Genomic DNA, 15,900 nt, shown 5'->3' with positions numbered 1-15,900 from the left:
ATTGTTCTAATAATTGTTTAGAATTTTAAAAACACCATATTTGCCCTTTGACCTTAACAAATAGATTTCAACGTCCTCAGTAAATAAAGACCTACCCCCCTCAAATAGTGACGCACAAAGGGCTATCATTACTACGAGTGGCACAATGTTGTCCTTAGCACTCAGCTATTTCCGCAGCCATGGCAAAAACCCTCTGGGCTAGTTCAAGTTTTATTTTCTAATTTCATTTTTATTTATACACAAATTTTGTTTTCCCTGGAATGAATGTTCTACGTTGATTACTTTTTTCTTTTAATTCTGGATGTAAAATCTAATAGTCCCACGATTTATATGGCTTCTGGATCAGCAGCCTAATTTTAAGATGACATAGGCTCTTACTTCACCGACAGAAACACCTGTCTGACCGGAAGTTGTGATGACGCTACCATCTTCATGTAAACGTCCCAGGCATTTCGAGTCTTTCTTTCGGACATTTTTTCTTCTCCGTTTCGCCAGAATGTTGGCCACAGTCCCCACGCGCTGTTCCCACGGGCCTGTGGGCCTTTATGAGCGTCCCTAGCCCCTAAAGAAACAGGTGCAGGGCTGGGCCGAGCCCTCGAAGCCAGCAGGTGAGGCGTCGGCGTCGGCCCGGACCGCAGCTTAACCACACGCGTGCCGCACTCGCCCCGACTCCGCCCTGGGACCGCCGGGCGCCGGGCCGCCAGCGTTGGGAGGACTCACGCGGCCGCGCCGAGGAGACCGGCGGCGGCTCGGGCAGCCCGGCGGGGCGCGGAGAGGCGGGCCAGGTCGGGTAGGGGCCGGGCGGGCGGAGGCACGGCCAGCCGGCGGAGGCGGGCTCTCCCCGGCCGCGGTCGCCGCCCTCTCCGATCGCCGCAACCCGGCGCTCGGACCATGTCTTGGCGCAGCGCGGCGCTGCTGGGGACGAGGCTGGTTCGGAGCGGGAGCAGTTCGGCGGGCCGGCTCGGCGGGGCAGCAGGAGCTGCGGCCTCTGGGTACGGGGTGCGGCGGGCAGGACACGGGGGGTGGGGGGTCGGCGTGGCGCGGAGGCCTCGCAGGGGTCTGGACGGAGCGGTGGGCGCGGGCGCCTCTTTCCCCGGCACCGGGGTGGGCCCTGGGTCCAGTCAGCGGAGGGCCCTCGGAGGGCGGCGGGAGCTCAGGAAGGGTTGGGGCCCGGTGAATGATGCCCTAAGCGGTTGTGCCTTCTCACGGATCCTGTGACTCTTACGTCGAAAATACCCGAGTCGTGGTATTGGGGAGGCTTGGACCCTCCCCCCCCCCGCCCCGCCTAATAAATTGGGATTTCAGATAAACAGCGATTAATTTTCGGTCTTAGTGTATCTCAGATATTGCACGGATTATACTTAGACTAAACGGTTACTCGCTTTTTATTTTTTTATTTTTTTAAAGATTTTATTTATTTATTTGACAGAGAGGCAGCGAGAGCAGGAACACAAGCAGGGGGAGTGGGAGAGGGAGAAGCAGGCTTCCCGCGGAGCAGGGAGCCCGATATGGGACTCGATCCCAGGACCCTGGGATCATGACCTGAGCCGAAGGCAGACGCTTAACGACTGAGCCACCCAGGCACCCCGGTTACTCGCTTTTTATGTGAAGTTCTAATGTAATCGAGCGTTCTGCATTTTTATTTACTAAACCTGGCAACCCTACCGCAGGAAGTGAAGGGGACGCTTCCTACTAAATGGCCCAGTCTTTGAGGATGGGGACTGTGACTTACTCATGTAGATGTCGCCTCTGGCTAGACCGAGGATTGCTTTCCCTGTGCTTCCCCGCTTCCAGTACCAGGCCTGCGGTGGAGGACCCACTGCCTGGGCTGATGCTGTGCCGCCCTCGGGCCCGAGCCTGTGCTCCACGGTGGTTCTGCCAGTTCGAATGTCTGTGCCTGCCCCTGTGCGTCCATCCCTCTGCCTTGGAATCTCTTCCTTCCTACTTGGTTTGGTAACTCTGATCAGTTCTGCCAGACTGTAGGAACTGTTAATTATCTTTCTATTCTAAGCTGGTGACCCACTCAGGAAGGTGCTGACCACGTGGTGTTACCTATTTGACTGACAGGTCCTTGAGCCCCTGATGTGTTTTTCCAATGATGTGTATCCCTGGGGCATTGAGCATTTCGCCTACTTAGTATATAGGAGGCGCTCCATAAATCTGGCATGGCTGATGGGTACATCAGTGTTGAAGTGAAACGTTTCTTGTGCGCTTCTCTGTTGATGTCTCTTTCCTTACTAGGTAATAACTTTTGCCAGGCTCAACCAGAATTAAAGGAGAAAGGTGCTTTCCAGAAACTTTCTTTTATTTGGGAGGGTAGGGGGTGATATTTCAGATGCACCTCCTACCTCCTCTCACTGCCCAAGATAACTTGGGGATGAAGGTTCTACTGGAACTCCTGCTTCAGTAGTAAATATTGTGGTAGATGGTTTGGGGATGATGGTTAGATGTTGGACCAGAGATGAAAAGGACTTGTTTTCTTAGCTGATAAACCAAATAGGCTGCTGATTTATTACACCAAAACAAGTTCTTGGGTCCAGGCCATGCCGATTAACATTTTTGTTTGTTTGTTTGTTTACGCTCCAGGAACTCAGTCTGCTTTTTTTCTTAACACACAGCCTCTGCCCTCCACCTAAGTTGGTTGCAGTCTCCCTGGCGTACTACTCCTAACCCCTTCCTAAGTACACAGGCCCTTTTTGTTTTAAAGATTTCCTTACCGACTATTGGGAAGTAAGGAATAATAGATTGTAAACATTGGGGAGTTCTAATGTTATAATGTTCCCTTGGAGTAGTTCCTGCCTCTAACTCTTTGTAATTACTGACGGTGATGTTTGTTACAGCATCCTTATTCTAAGTGTGTGGGCATGGCTGTGTAGATCAGCCACTCATCATCCAAGGATAAAATGTAAAAAATCCATTTAATTTTTTTTTTTTAAGTAAGTTCTACACCCAATGTGGGGCTCAAATTCATAGTCCCGAGATCAAGAGTCACATGCTCTACCAACTATGCCAGCTAGGTGCCCCCAACATTTAAATTTTAAAGGCACTCAAAATGAATGAATGAAGTGTTTGCAAGGAGAAGTTTTTCTATCAAAACTTGAATTTGGAACATAATCATAAGGTGACTATTTTTGGAAATATTTGAAACTTCAATTCTTTATCTTAAGATATTCTCTTAATCTTTAGATATTCAAGAAATTCTCTTTTGAAGCCCATACTATTCTGATTCTTTTCTAAGATTTGTAATTTTGCTCTAACTAGTTTGCATCAGGATGTTGTATACGGTTTGGACAATGCAATAGGGCCTGGCTGATCAAGAAAGATAAAGTGGATGGGGAAAAGCTCTAGGGGTAGGCAGAGAGATTCGATGATATAAAACTGGTCAATATTTTAGTGAATATATTCCTGTTACAATAAATGCCTCCTTTTACAAGCTCCCAACAGCTGGGTTTTAGATAATACATACCTAGAGGGTCCCTGTAATCAGAAAATGATACTAATAGTGTTAAACGTTATTGAACATTTACTGTGATCAAGGCACTGTTTTGCTTTCTATCAATTCATTTAATCTTCATAAAACCCTTTGAGGTGGGTGTGACTATTATTCCTACCTTACAGATTGGGAAACTTAGAGCTATGAATGTTGTGGTTGACATACCTTAGTTTCCTTAAAATCTTTGAATTTTTGTAGGTTCTCTGTGTCACAGCATGTTCATGGAGATTTGGCATATTTTAATACGAAAATGGAAACTTTTTTTAAACTAATGGTCAGGTTAAGGTCAATCATTAGGACAGTCTATTTGAAATTTGGTGTTCGGAAATAAGAGTGTGCCAGGCTTTAAACACAGTAAATGTAGTTTTACCAAATAATTAAGGACATTGGGAGGCTAGAGAAGCATACAGTCCCTTTTGGTTATTTTTGTACTAATAATAAGTAAAACTTTTTTCTATTTCATAGATTTGTATATATATTTGCATATCAGGTTTTCTTCAAATGGATCTCATTTGCTATATTATCATTAATGACTATTTTTAATGTTTAAAGCTGCACTGCCTTTTAAAATTCTTTTTAGGATGGGGAACAACACATCATCATCTTTGGGGAAGTCAGCAACTGTTCCTGTGAATCAGATTCAAGTGAGTGATGTGGGAGACATAGGAGAAACCTTTCTTCTGTAGAAAAAGAACTGTGTTTTACACATTTAATATGTTTACTCATTATCCAGCCTGACGTAGTTCAGCAAATGAATTACTAAATGTATACTTTAAAATCTGCTATCAAAATAATCCATGTGACAGAAAAGTTCTAGATCATATTGGCAGTCAGAATTTATGAGATTTATTATTAACGGAGTCTTTACTCCCTCTAAGTTGGGTCTGTGAGGTTAGCTCTTCCTTTCCCTCAGACCTACCTCAGGTATCCTGTTGACACCAGTCAAGCTGCTCTTAGCCAGGGATACTGTTTGATTTTGGCCTGGGAAGCTGCTTAACAGCTTTCTCCCCTAACACAGAACTTAGTATGCTGTAGTTACTCTATAAATGATCCTCTCAGGGACACCCATGTGCTGCTGGGTACTGTTTTCCTCTCTTTAACTGCAAAACCCAGTTCATTCTGCCTCAGAAAAACTTCTCTCGTATGTTTTTCTTCCCTTGCGGTCTACAAGACATACTCATGTTTTCCTTGCTCTGTTCTTCACCACCAGCCACCACCACATATATAACATTTCTGCCTTTAATTTATTTGGCTAAGAAAGTATTCACTCACAGCTGATGAATGTAACAGCAATGCTAGAAACCTGTTGTGAGGGAATTCCTTTTTAAAACAAGAATACAAAATGATGAAAATTTAGCAAGGTTGAGCTCGAGAGAAGGTGAGAAGGATTGTTCGAGACACTCTGGCACTGTCATCTTGAGTTTCAACTCACTTTGGAATCTCTTCATCAGTGTTTTTACTGCATATCAGCACCCAGGATGCTCAGCTCTCTCTACACGATGGTCTCAGTGTGCCTATAACCTGAGGTGGCATGGTGGAGGAGAGAGCACTGGCTTTAGTGTTGGGACAGGTTGGGTTAAATCCTAGTGTGGTGAACTTCTTAGCCTCAGTTTTCTCATCTATAAAATGGATTCATGCATACATCTCTGGTATGGCTGGCTTTCTCCGAGACAGACTTCTATACTGAATATTATGAGTAATTAGAAGAGAAAGCATAAAAACAGACCAACTTCCAGAGAGCTAGACTGTGCCTTAAAACCCTTCTGACACCCAAGGATGGATGTAACTTTAGAATTACTTTGCCTGGGTACTCTACTTTCTGATTTTTGGCTTTCATCTTGAAGGTGTTGCTTATGACCCACATAAGAACAACTTAGACAGATGCTTGGGTGCTACTTATCTATTCAGAATCTCTTGAAGGACCTGGACATTCATATATTTAGAAACAAAAGAGAAAACAAATTTTACAAGCAATGCAGATGCATAGCAAAATCTCATAGTCTTTGTGATAAAGGCCTGGAGAGTAGTTTCCAAACCGGGTTGATACTAGAATAATCTGGGAAGTTAAAAAAAAAAAAAAAAGTTTCTGACTTCTGCCTGAAACCAACCCCCCCTTTTTTTTTTAAAAGATTTTATTTGTTTATTTGAGACACAGAGATACAGCGAGAGGGAACACAAGCAGGGGGAATGGGAGAGGGAGAAGCAGGCTTCCCACTGAGCAGGGAGCCCGACGTAGGGCTCGATCCGAGGACCCTGAGACCATGACCCGAGCCGAAGGCAGACGCTTAATGACTGAGCCACCCCGGTGCCCTGCCTGAAACCCTTTGAATCAGCATTTCTGGTAGTAGCTTTTCCAGGAACAACAATATAAGAATGCCTTAGCAGGGATGCCTGGTTGGCTCAGTTGGTTAAGCGACTGCCTTCAGCTCAGGTCATGATCCTGGAGTTCCGGGATCGAGTTCTGCATCGGACTCCCTGCTCGGCAGGGAGTCTGCTTCTCCCTCTGACCCTCCCCCCTCTCATGCTCTCTATCTCATTCTCTCTCAAATAAATAAATAAAATCTTTAAAAAAAAAAAAAAAAAAAGAATGCCTTAGCAATACTGTCATGACAATGACAGTTTTTTTAAACTATGAAGATATATAGGAAGGAGTGGAAGTTGAGGGGGTAAGCTGTTGTTTATACCTGGATCAATGAAAGCCATACATGTTAAACAAATCATATATCAGTCCTCACCATTAAAAGTTAAGGAAGGTAAGGAGTTAACTCCTAAACACCTACTGAGTATTTAAGAGGCAATGTAACAGAGTGTAAGTGCCTGGACTGTAGAATCAGACTTGCCTGGGCTCAAATCTCAGCTTTCCAGTTCTTATTAGGACTATGAGTAAGTCACTTATCTTCTTATGATCTTCTTATGTGCCTCACTTTCCCCATTTGTAGAGTAGAGATAATAATAAGACCTATCTCAGGATTATAGTGAGGTTTACATGAGCTAGTAAAAGTCAGATGTTAAGAATTGTGTCTGGCACACAGAGATGTTTGCTGTATATGAATTGGCTGTGATTATTGTTATCACTTCATGCCAACTTTGCATCTGTTATATCCTTTTTTCCTAAAAACATCCCTTTTAAATGAATAATAATATTCTTAATCTGCAAATGAGAAAATAGATGATGGAGACTTAGTTTGAACACTGAATCATGAGACTCCAGAATCCATCCCGTTTCCACTATAATAATGGTTTCTTTCCAGAAGGTAATGTCTAGAATTAAAAAAAATTGTTTGTTTGTTTGACTTCAGGAAACAATTTCTGATAATTGTGTGGTGATTTTCTCAAAAACATCTTGTTCTTACTGTGCAATGGCAAAAAAACTTTTCCATGACATAAATGTTAAGTATAAAGTGGTGGAATTGGACATGCTTGAATATGGAAGTCAATTTCAAGATGCTCTCTACAAAATGACTGGTGAAAAAACTGTAAGTGTATCCTCTATGGTGCTTTTTCTCCAAATAGGTGGTACCTGGGTCACCTAGAGCCTAGACGCTTATGTAAAGTGAGCCAGGCATTCTCTCTGTCTTCTGAGAGAGAGAGAGAGACTCTGAGAATCCTTTTTGGATAAAGAAATGGCAGATCTGGGAACAAGATTCAGAGACTGGGAAACAGCAGAATTCATTCATTTTATTTTTATTCTTGGCATATGTGCGTGCGTGCGTGTATGTGTGTGTGTTTTGACTAGGAGAGTGGGGTGATGGTGTTGTCATGAGTGCTTGTCTGTGAATCTTTAAGATCCTCCTGGAGCTCTTCTCAAGGTGAAATCCTTCCTCCCTTTACTTGAACAGTACAGACCATGGGTCAGTCTTCAGTTACTGTGCTAATAGGAGTGCTTTAGTTCTTCATATTTTTAGATTCCTGAAATTTGTCCAACCATATGCATTTTTTCAGTGAAATGCATTATCGGGAAAATATATAATGTTGCCATTTTCCTTCTTGTTTTAATGTGCATGGAAGATGTTTATAAACAATAATTACAGACTGTATTCTTTTACCTTTTATATGCCATAGCAATTAGAAGGAAAGGCTTGAGTGTCAGATTGCCCTGGATTTAAATCCTACCTCTGTCATTTGCTATCATTGTGATTTTGGACAAGTCCCTGTGCCTCATTTCCCTCCAAAATAAGGCTAAAATTAGTAGCTACCTCAAGGGTTGTAAAGATTTAAGTACTTTGTGGAAGAGCTTAGTCTGGTGCTTGGCCCATAAAAGTACCCAGAGTATGAGCATCTATGACTATTATGTGAAAGGTCTTAATACTTCTGACAATAGAGTGACAGCTAATCTTTTGTTTATCCAACAGGTACCAAGAATATTTATCAATGGAACTTTTATTGGAGGTGCAACTGACACTCATAGGCTTCACAAAGAAGGGAAATTGCTTCCACTAGTTCATCAGTGTTATTTAAAAAAAAGTAAGAGGAAAGAATTTTAGTTATGTAGGTGCTCATAACCTTGCTACAAGTAAAATGTCAGTGATTTAAAGTGATAATGCCTGATAATGCCTTTTAAATGTTTGAGGATGTTTTAAATATGTAAATTATCTTCCTGAAAAAGTTGTAAAACTAATAATAAATTGCTGTGGAAATCTCTTCTTCCTACTTGCCAATTCTTGACCAAAGGAGATGATATTTAAAACTACAGGAGTGAAATTGTATCAAAATATAAGGAAAGAATGTTTTATTAATAATTCATATATGAATTTCACAGCCAAGAGCTAGAAGGTGAGCATTTGGGATTATTTATTGTGTGTAATATTCAGAAGAAGTTACTCCTTACTTTTTATGGCTTTCAGTGGTGAGGACTGATTTGTGATTTCTCTTTAAAATGGAAGGTTCTCCCATATATAGCTGTCAACTCAGTAGGGATATCCTTGTACTGTATTGTGACAAATCTTCACACTTCGTACTTCTAGAGTAAGAGAAGTATATTAAATTTGTAGGATGGAATGAAATTTATTTCAGAGAAACCAAATTACTCCTTTAATGTCTTAGTAGTTCCAGAGAATGGAACTGTACGTAAGGGGCAGAAATTAAAAGGAGAAGATTTCAGCATTGTATGAAGATGAACTTTTGAAATAGTTCAGAAATGTACTTGAATTTTATTGTGAGGTGGAAAGTTCTGCTTTCCAAAATGTGTCGAAAGGCTGTTGGAAACATTCCATAAGAGATCCAAGTATTGGGTGGGAGGTTAGACTGTCCTTAAAGTAATTTCTGATGTAGATATTCTTCAATTCTTTGACTGATTCAAACTGATTTTATCTCAGATAAACTTAGCAAACAAGATTTAGTCTATAGGAAGTCTTATTTTAGAATAATTAAAAATAGGGGTGCCTGGGTGTCTCAGTTGGTTAAGCGTCTGCCTTCAGCTCAGGTCATGATCCCGGGGTCCTGGGATCGAGTCCTGCATTGGGCTCCCTGCTCAGTGGGGGGCCTGCTTCTCCCTCGTCCTCTGCTGCTCCCCCTGCTTGTGCTGTCTCACTCTCTGTCAAATAAATAAAGAAAATCTTAAAAAAAATAGAATAATTAAAAATATTTTGGATACTTGATTAATCACATCCCTATTTCAAAATTCTTATCAACAAGAATTTTTTAAGTGCACTTCCTAGGAAGCATTTTCCTAGCTGATCCCACAGAGTCACTAGGGCAGATTGCCAGATGCTAGTTACAGAAAACTTCCTCAAAGGTGGGAGGACAGTGCATTTTAAGTGAAGTGCTTCTGCTTTCTGGTCAGGATGGACCAAGGAATCGGGGACAGTTCTGCAGGAGACAGCTGGTGGCTTTTTTGGCCATATGCCATCAATGATGCTTCATACATGAATTTATTAAACTGCCATTAGGAGACCTTGGTAAAGCAAGAATTTGGATTATTTCATTCTCATGTGGTAAATTAGAACACTGGAATGGAACAGAATGGCATGTCCTTTAGTCCTTTATTTTGCATTGTGCCAATGAGAAATTTTAGATGGTTGCTATGTTCTCTCTTCCATCTGGATGTTCCTCCTATGTCCTTTTATAATGAACTTGTAATCTAGTAAGTAAAATGTTTCTCTGAGTTCTGTGAGCCATTCTAGCAAATCAGTCATTGCAGGGTCCTTGGAACCCTTAATCTATAGCTGGTCAGTCAGAGTAACAGGTGACAACCTGGATTTCAGATTGGTGCCTGAAGCAGGGTTTGAGGGGCAGTCTTGTAGGACTGACCAGCTGCCCTGACATGCCCATCCCAGATAACCAATACTTACTTAGTTTTAACTAAAAGGAGCTAGTTACAAAGCCTAGGGTTAAGGGGGGAGGGATTTGGATAGGGACTAAACAAACCACTAAATCCTCAGTGAAAGAAAATCATCCCTAGTACTTAAACAGTGATTAATACCTATCAAGACAGAAAAGTGTTCAAAACACAAATCACACTTAACTGGGTGTGACCAGTAGGTAGGTGAATCTCTTGGAACGATAAATTCCTTTTTATAAAATACGGATACCATCTTCCTTAGTATTTATTTTGGGAAATGGAAATAATGTAAATCAAACCGCATGGTGCTTAGTATAGACAGTAGACTTTTCAATATGTAATGGCTATTATAATCACAGTGGCTCAGAAGTATGTATGGTCTTCTTAGGGACCCATCAGGATTTTCCAGCGTCTTAGTTAAGATTTTAGGGAGGGTAGATTTCCATTTCTTCTCTTCCCATGTCTTAGCTTGGGCTGTTATAACAAATTACCATAGACTGGATGGTTGAGACAAGAAATATCTATTTCTCAAATTTCTGGAGGCTGGGAAGGCCAAGATCAGGGTGCCTGCTAATTTGGTTTTTGGTGTGGGCCCGCTTCCTGGTTTGCAGATGGCCATCTTCTGTGTCTCCACGTGGCAGCAGAGAGAGAAAACAAGCTCTGTTGTCTCTTCTTACAAAGGCACTAAACCATCACGGGGGCTCCACCCTCATGACCTAATTACCTTCCTCAGGGCCCCATCATCAAATACCATCACACTAGAAATCAGGGTTTAACATACAAACTTTGGGGAGACATTTACTCCGGAACACTGTATCTTACAGCTTGATAAAAGTATAATACAGATCTGGGGCGCCTGGGTGGCTCAGTCGTTAAGTGTCTGCCTTCGGCTCAGGTCATGATCCCAGGGTCCTGGGATCGAGCCCCGCATCAGGCTCCCTGCTCCGCAGGAGGCCTGCTTCTCCCTCTCCCACTCCCCCTGCTGTGTTCCCTCTCTCGCTGTGTCTCTGTCAAATAAATACATAAAATCTTAAAAAAAAAAAAAAAAAGTATAATACAGATCCAAGGCAAAACTAGGTATAAGTTGTCTCAGCAGCTGTTTTTCTAGAACCAAAGGCTAGAAAGACGAGAATGGTGATGTTTAAGAAAAGGTAGTTACTTTTTTCAGTCTATTTAATTTTTAATGTTGAGATTTGGAAGATAAGCTGTTTACTGTACCCTACTAATATTAAAAAATGGATCGTTTCTCATTTTATCACTAATCATTTTATCCTTGAATTGCCAAAATATCTAATAGGGAAGCTAAAAAGCTGTTGAGAAAAAAATTGGTCTTTTGTCTAAATGGATCTGGATTGTTTACTAGTATTATTAAAAATAATTTGAATAGTTTTAAAGTCACGTCTTCTTGATAAGGTTTAATACTGTTAAATGTTTTTTTAAACTTTTTAAAAAAATTTGAGAGACAGAGAGTAAGCGGAGGGAGGGGCAGGAGAGAGAATCCTGAAGCAGACTCCCTATTTGAGCAGGGAGCCCAGCGTGGGGCTCCATCCGAGGACCCTGAGATCATGACCTGAGCGGAAATCAAGAGTGGGCCGCTTAACCAACTGAGCCACCCAGGCACCCCCTATTGTTAAACATTTTTTAAGTCTAGTTTTCTTCATCCATGAAGAAATGCATAATTTGTGATCTTACTTTCTCTATACAACTGCTGTCATCTTTAAATAGAGAACTGTAAAATCAACCAGATGTTCAAAGTTTTGGTAGGTATATTCTGATGTAACTTGCGTTTACTCTTTTGTATAACCTATATGCTCAGATCTTAGAAGTTTTCATAAGTTTTATGGGAATTCAGAGAGAAAAGAGAAATGTCTGCATTGGCACTAAAACTTTTTGTTTACATAATTGATTTTTGGTGTTAACATCACTTCCCAAAGGTAACTTTTGAGTAATTTCTTCACAAAAGGATCCTGTTATAAAACTCTTTAAGAATGTGCATTTTGGTTAAATCCAGAAATCCACCGGGAAAGATTCCTCAACCATATGTATTTTTTTTTTTTTAAGATTTTATTTATTTGACAGAGAAAGACACAGCGAGAGAGGGAACACAAGCAGGGGGAATGGGAGAGGGAGAAGCAGGCTTCCCGCCGAGTAGGGGGCCCGATGCAGGGCTCGATCCCAGGACCCTGGGACCATGAACCTGAGCTGAAGGCAGATGCTTAACGACTGAACCACCCAGGTGCCCCACATGTATTTTAAATATATATAATTAGAAGGCATTATAAGGCTAATGTTAATTATCAAACTGATTTCATCTTACTGAAATATTAGATTACTAAGAGCCTTAGATTTTATAAGGCATATTATAACCTTAAAATTCTTATTTCTTTAAAGAAACGAAAACCATTATTTGATGTGCATAGAGTTTATTTGGTGTATCTATCAATTTCTACAATAATATAATTGACCAGAAGCAGTTCCCATAATGTGCATCTGCACCCCATGTCTACAGTGATGTATTCAGTATGGTATTTTGCGAGGCTAGAAAAAGAGAGAAAGTCAAGATTTCACAGTATCGGTGAAAACTTTTATCATGAAATAAACTTAATTCATTAGTATTTCATCCATTTTCTACCAGAAAACATCAAAATTACATTATTAGGTATATTATTTACAGTGAAAATATGGAAGACTCAACAAAGCATCAGTAAGTTTATCAACAGACCTAAGGAACCCCCCCCCCCCTTTTCAGGGTCCCTTCCTTTGAAATGAAACTTGTATAAATAAAACTTTGTATCCTTAAGCACCAGCTTGACAATTTAAAGTTTCCTTTCAGTTTTATAAAATATTCCTGCTTTGAAAGGCAATGTGAATGTAATTAAACAAATGACTGGCCTGGTTACTTTTTATTGCAACAATCACAATGTTTTACAACTATATTCACTTCTTTGAATGAATTTGCTTATAGGTTTGAAACAAAGTATTTGCCTTTTGTCTTGAAAAATTCCCTCAAAAAAAGTAATCATTTTTGAAACTGTACAACTGTGTTTTTCATTCATAGTGTTTAAATATGCAGCTTGGTCCTTGGAGATTATATTACACAAAGTCCAGCTTCTTGGATAATTTGTTATACCAAACAATAAAAAAACCTTAAACTACCACAAAATATTACTGATGTTAACAGTCATGTATGTAGAATGTTATCAGTGTACCCAGATTATCGTGTTAATAGGTGCTTAAACTACTAATGTACTATCAGGTTTTAAAACTTAACAGTTAAATTTCCATTATGTAAAAATGAAAGCTCTAAAAGACCCTTTGAGTTCTGTACTTCAGAAACACTAACACTATTAAGGCATTACTTAATGAACAGACCCTATGGAAAATAACTAGTATGCCTGTTGGAGAGTTAGTCATATTTTAAGGCAGTCAGAAAATTCATTTTTTTCACTTTAAGGCTCTTGCATACTTATATTTTATTCTATGCAGGCATTATTCTATGTAATTTAAATATTCAGTAAGTGGTCAATTATGGAAATCAAAGCCTTTATATAAAACAAATGAACAGTTTTTTAGAACTGGATTATAACACCTCTCCCCTAACCAACTTTTTTAAAAAGATGATTTCATATATCTCATCCCTTTCGAGAACTTCATTATCAGAAGCTGACATAAAGGAAGAAAATATAACTCAAATGCATTACAGAAATGTTGTCTACTCACACCAAACCACATTATATATAGTCCATATTTAAAATAATAGTGCAACAAAAACATTTCTTGATTACTATTCATTAGTTGTATAATATTTTAAACTTAATTTGGCTGTATATGGATTCTAAAGTTTACACTGCAAATAAAGCCTAGTAAGTATTTAAACGAAAGTTTCAATACTCTATCGATTGTATGTGGTAATGATATATAAAATAGCAAGGCTTTACCTCATTTACTACCCTCAACAATCCAAGTGTTCATTAAGTGAAACCAGCAAAAATGTAGCTTACTGTTTCTTTTGTTCAGTTTTCTGATAACTTCTAAAAGTACAGAAATCCAAATATATTTTAAAATTCAGTATGACTTATGTTCATAAAATTAATATGACACATGGTCGTGCTAAATTAAAAAAAAGCAAAGGGAAAAATCTCTTTAGGCTCAGAAACAGCTTTTGTGTATTTTCATTGTTTTTATAAAATTCATAATCATTGAAAATAATCACCTTAATTTCAGTAATAGAATTTTGCAATGCAACTCCTCTACTTTGTCTCTACCAGTTTCTAATGTAATTTGATACTTTCATGGTTTAGGAAAATGTGTTATTTATTATAATTTCATTCAAACAGTATGCTTAACTACATGAAAAAATATTGCCATAGAATTTTAAAATTAACTTCATAATTTTTTAAAAGCAAATAAAAAACTTATCAATTAAAAAAATGTTAAATGTGAATACAAGTTATTTACAAGATCCTGTATACCACAAACGATGTATATATAAGCTCAGTGAAGTACTTAGTAGATGAAAGATTTGAAAGTGGTTTTTATATGGAAATATGAGCATGATGTGCTATTTTCTGAGTATTCAGTTAATTATTTTTCTAAGAGTGCTTTTTCTAAGAGCAAAGTAGATCTAGAATTGCAAACAAAGGCTGAATAATCTTACCTAAGGGCCACAAAATTTTTGCAACCATCTAACGTAAAAAGTATACAATGTAATTTGATTTGGGAAGAAAATATATTAATCCAATTATTGTTCCAAGAGACCTGCCCATTATTGGTTTGAAAAAATATGATCTTAAATCTGTATGGAACAAATGGAAATCTGCAAAGAAATTTATCCCAACCCTAAATATGGGTGATTTTCCTGTCATTCATTTTATTACTGAGGTAGGAGCAGGACTAGAAACAGAAGACAAAAATGTCAGAATAAAGTAACTTTAAGGAAAAAAAAACGTATAATCTTCCAACAAATAAGATTAGGAAGCAGATAATAGGGAAATGCTAAATAAAATCTGTACAGTAAATATAACTAAATTCATACCTTTTTTTCTAATTCTTTCTTGTGCATGTTTATATTGAGGCTATGGAGCATCTTTCTAAAGGGGACCTTGCCTTAACAAATCACCCCAAACTTGTGGCATAGAAGACTAGAATTTTTCAATTTTGATAACTTACTCTAAGAGCACCACTTTTCAAGAAAGTTTTATTTGTGGGTATGTAACCTTTAGGTTAAATTAGGCTAAGTCCGGTAAGTGATCACAATGATTTCCTTTCACTTATTGTTTAGATGTGCTTTTGAAATGTTTTTCACTTAACTGTCAGATCCTCCAATTTACTTAGGAATTTTGCTTTAAATTTCCAAAATTTTATATTATTTTTGCAAAATCTCTGAAAATGAGGGCAAAATCCTGATAAAATGTTATACTATCATTTGTAGATTTATCTGTTATTTTAAAAGGTTAATCAAATGTTTATTAATAGTGTTTCTTCATTTAGAGTATAAGTTTTTCTAGGTCTATCCAAGTGGATCTTAAGACTTGGAATATGTTACTTTCTCTTGATCAGACAATAGTGACTTCTTAGTCAATAATACTCACCTTCAGTGTGAACATTTATCTTCCACATTTTCCCACTCAGAACAGGAATGTTTTAACAAATTACTGAGCCTACTGAACGGTTTTTTGAAAACATTTTATCATTTGAAACATATATCTCCTATTAAGAATGTTTTTAATTTAAAAAAGTTCTAATTTGTATTGCAAGCCCTCCTAATTTAAACTTTTATACAGATATTAAATCATTGATTCTTCTAAGATCTCAGCATCAAGATAGGTCACATTTCAAAGATAACAAAATTGAAGGTTAAACTGGTTGTCTATAGTCACATAGTAAGATAAAGCAAGAGGTTCCAGAGGGGTAACACTAAATTCCATTCACTAGCATCTTCCTCACTCATGTTCCCATTAAACAGTAACTAAACTAAATAATATGTAAGTGTTAATAAATGGCATTTTCAAGAAATTTCAACTAATAAGGAAGGGTATGAGTATAACATTAGTTTTGTTTCACTAATTATAACTATATCCTGAAAATATTTACATATTTTCTAAGAAAAGTTTTTCTTAGAATTGTT

General features: G+C 38.7%; 1 protein-coding gene across 3 annotated transcripts; it reads left to right on the top strand.

Moving 5' to 3' along the window:
* The first annotated feature begins 425 nt into the window (after window positions 1-425).
* Window positions 426-8,339, top strand: GLRX2 (glutaredoxin 2). Of its 3 annotated transcripts, none has more exons than XM_021686655.2 (4): window positions 426-608; window positions 4,074-4,137; window positions 6,793-6,969; window positions 7,846-8,339. In XM_021686655.2, the coding sequence occupies exons 2-4, from the start codon at window positions 4,075-4,077 to the stop codon at window positions 7,975-7,977; spliced, it is 372 nt and encodes a 123-aa protein (XP_021542330.1). In that variant the 5' UTR covers window positions 426-608; window position 4,074; the 3' UTR covers window positions 7,978-8,339. The 3 variants fall into 3 exon arrangements, with proteins under 3 accessions (XP_021542330.1, XP_021542329.1, XP_021542331.1); XM_021686654.1 differs by lacking the exon at window positions 426-608 and adding an exon at window positions 878-992; XM_021686656.1 differs by lacking the exon at window positions 426-608 and adding an exon at window positions 3,015-3,121.
* The last annotated feature ends 7,561 nt before the right edge of the window (window positions 8,340-15,900 follow it).

Source organism: Neomonachus schauinslandi, chromosome 6 (assembly GCF_002201575.2).
Source record: "Neomonachus schauinslandi chromosome 6, ASM220157v2, whole genome shotgun sequence".
NCBI classification, from domain to species: Eukaryota; Metazoa; Chordata; class Mammalia; order Carnivora; family Phocidae; genus Neomonachus; species Neomonachus schauinslandi.
The sequence above is the reverse complement of the archived record's forward strand: the minus strand, read 5'-3'. Positions and strand labels throughout refer to the sequence as shown.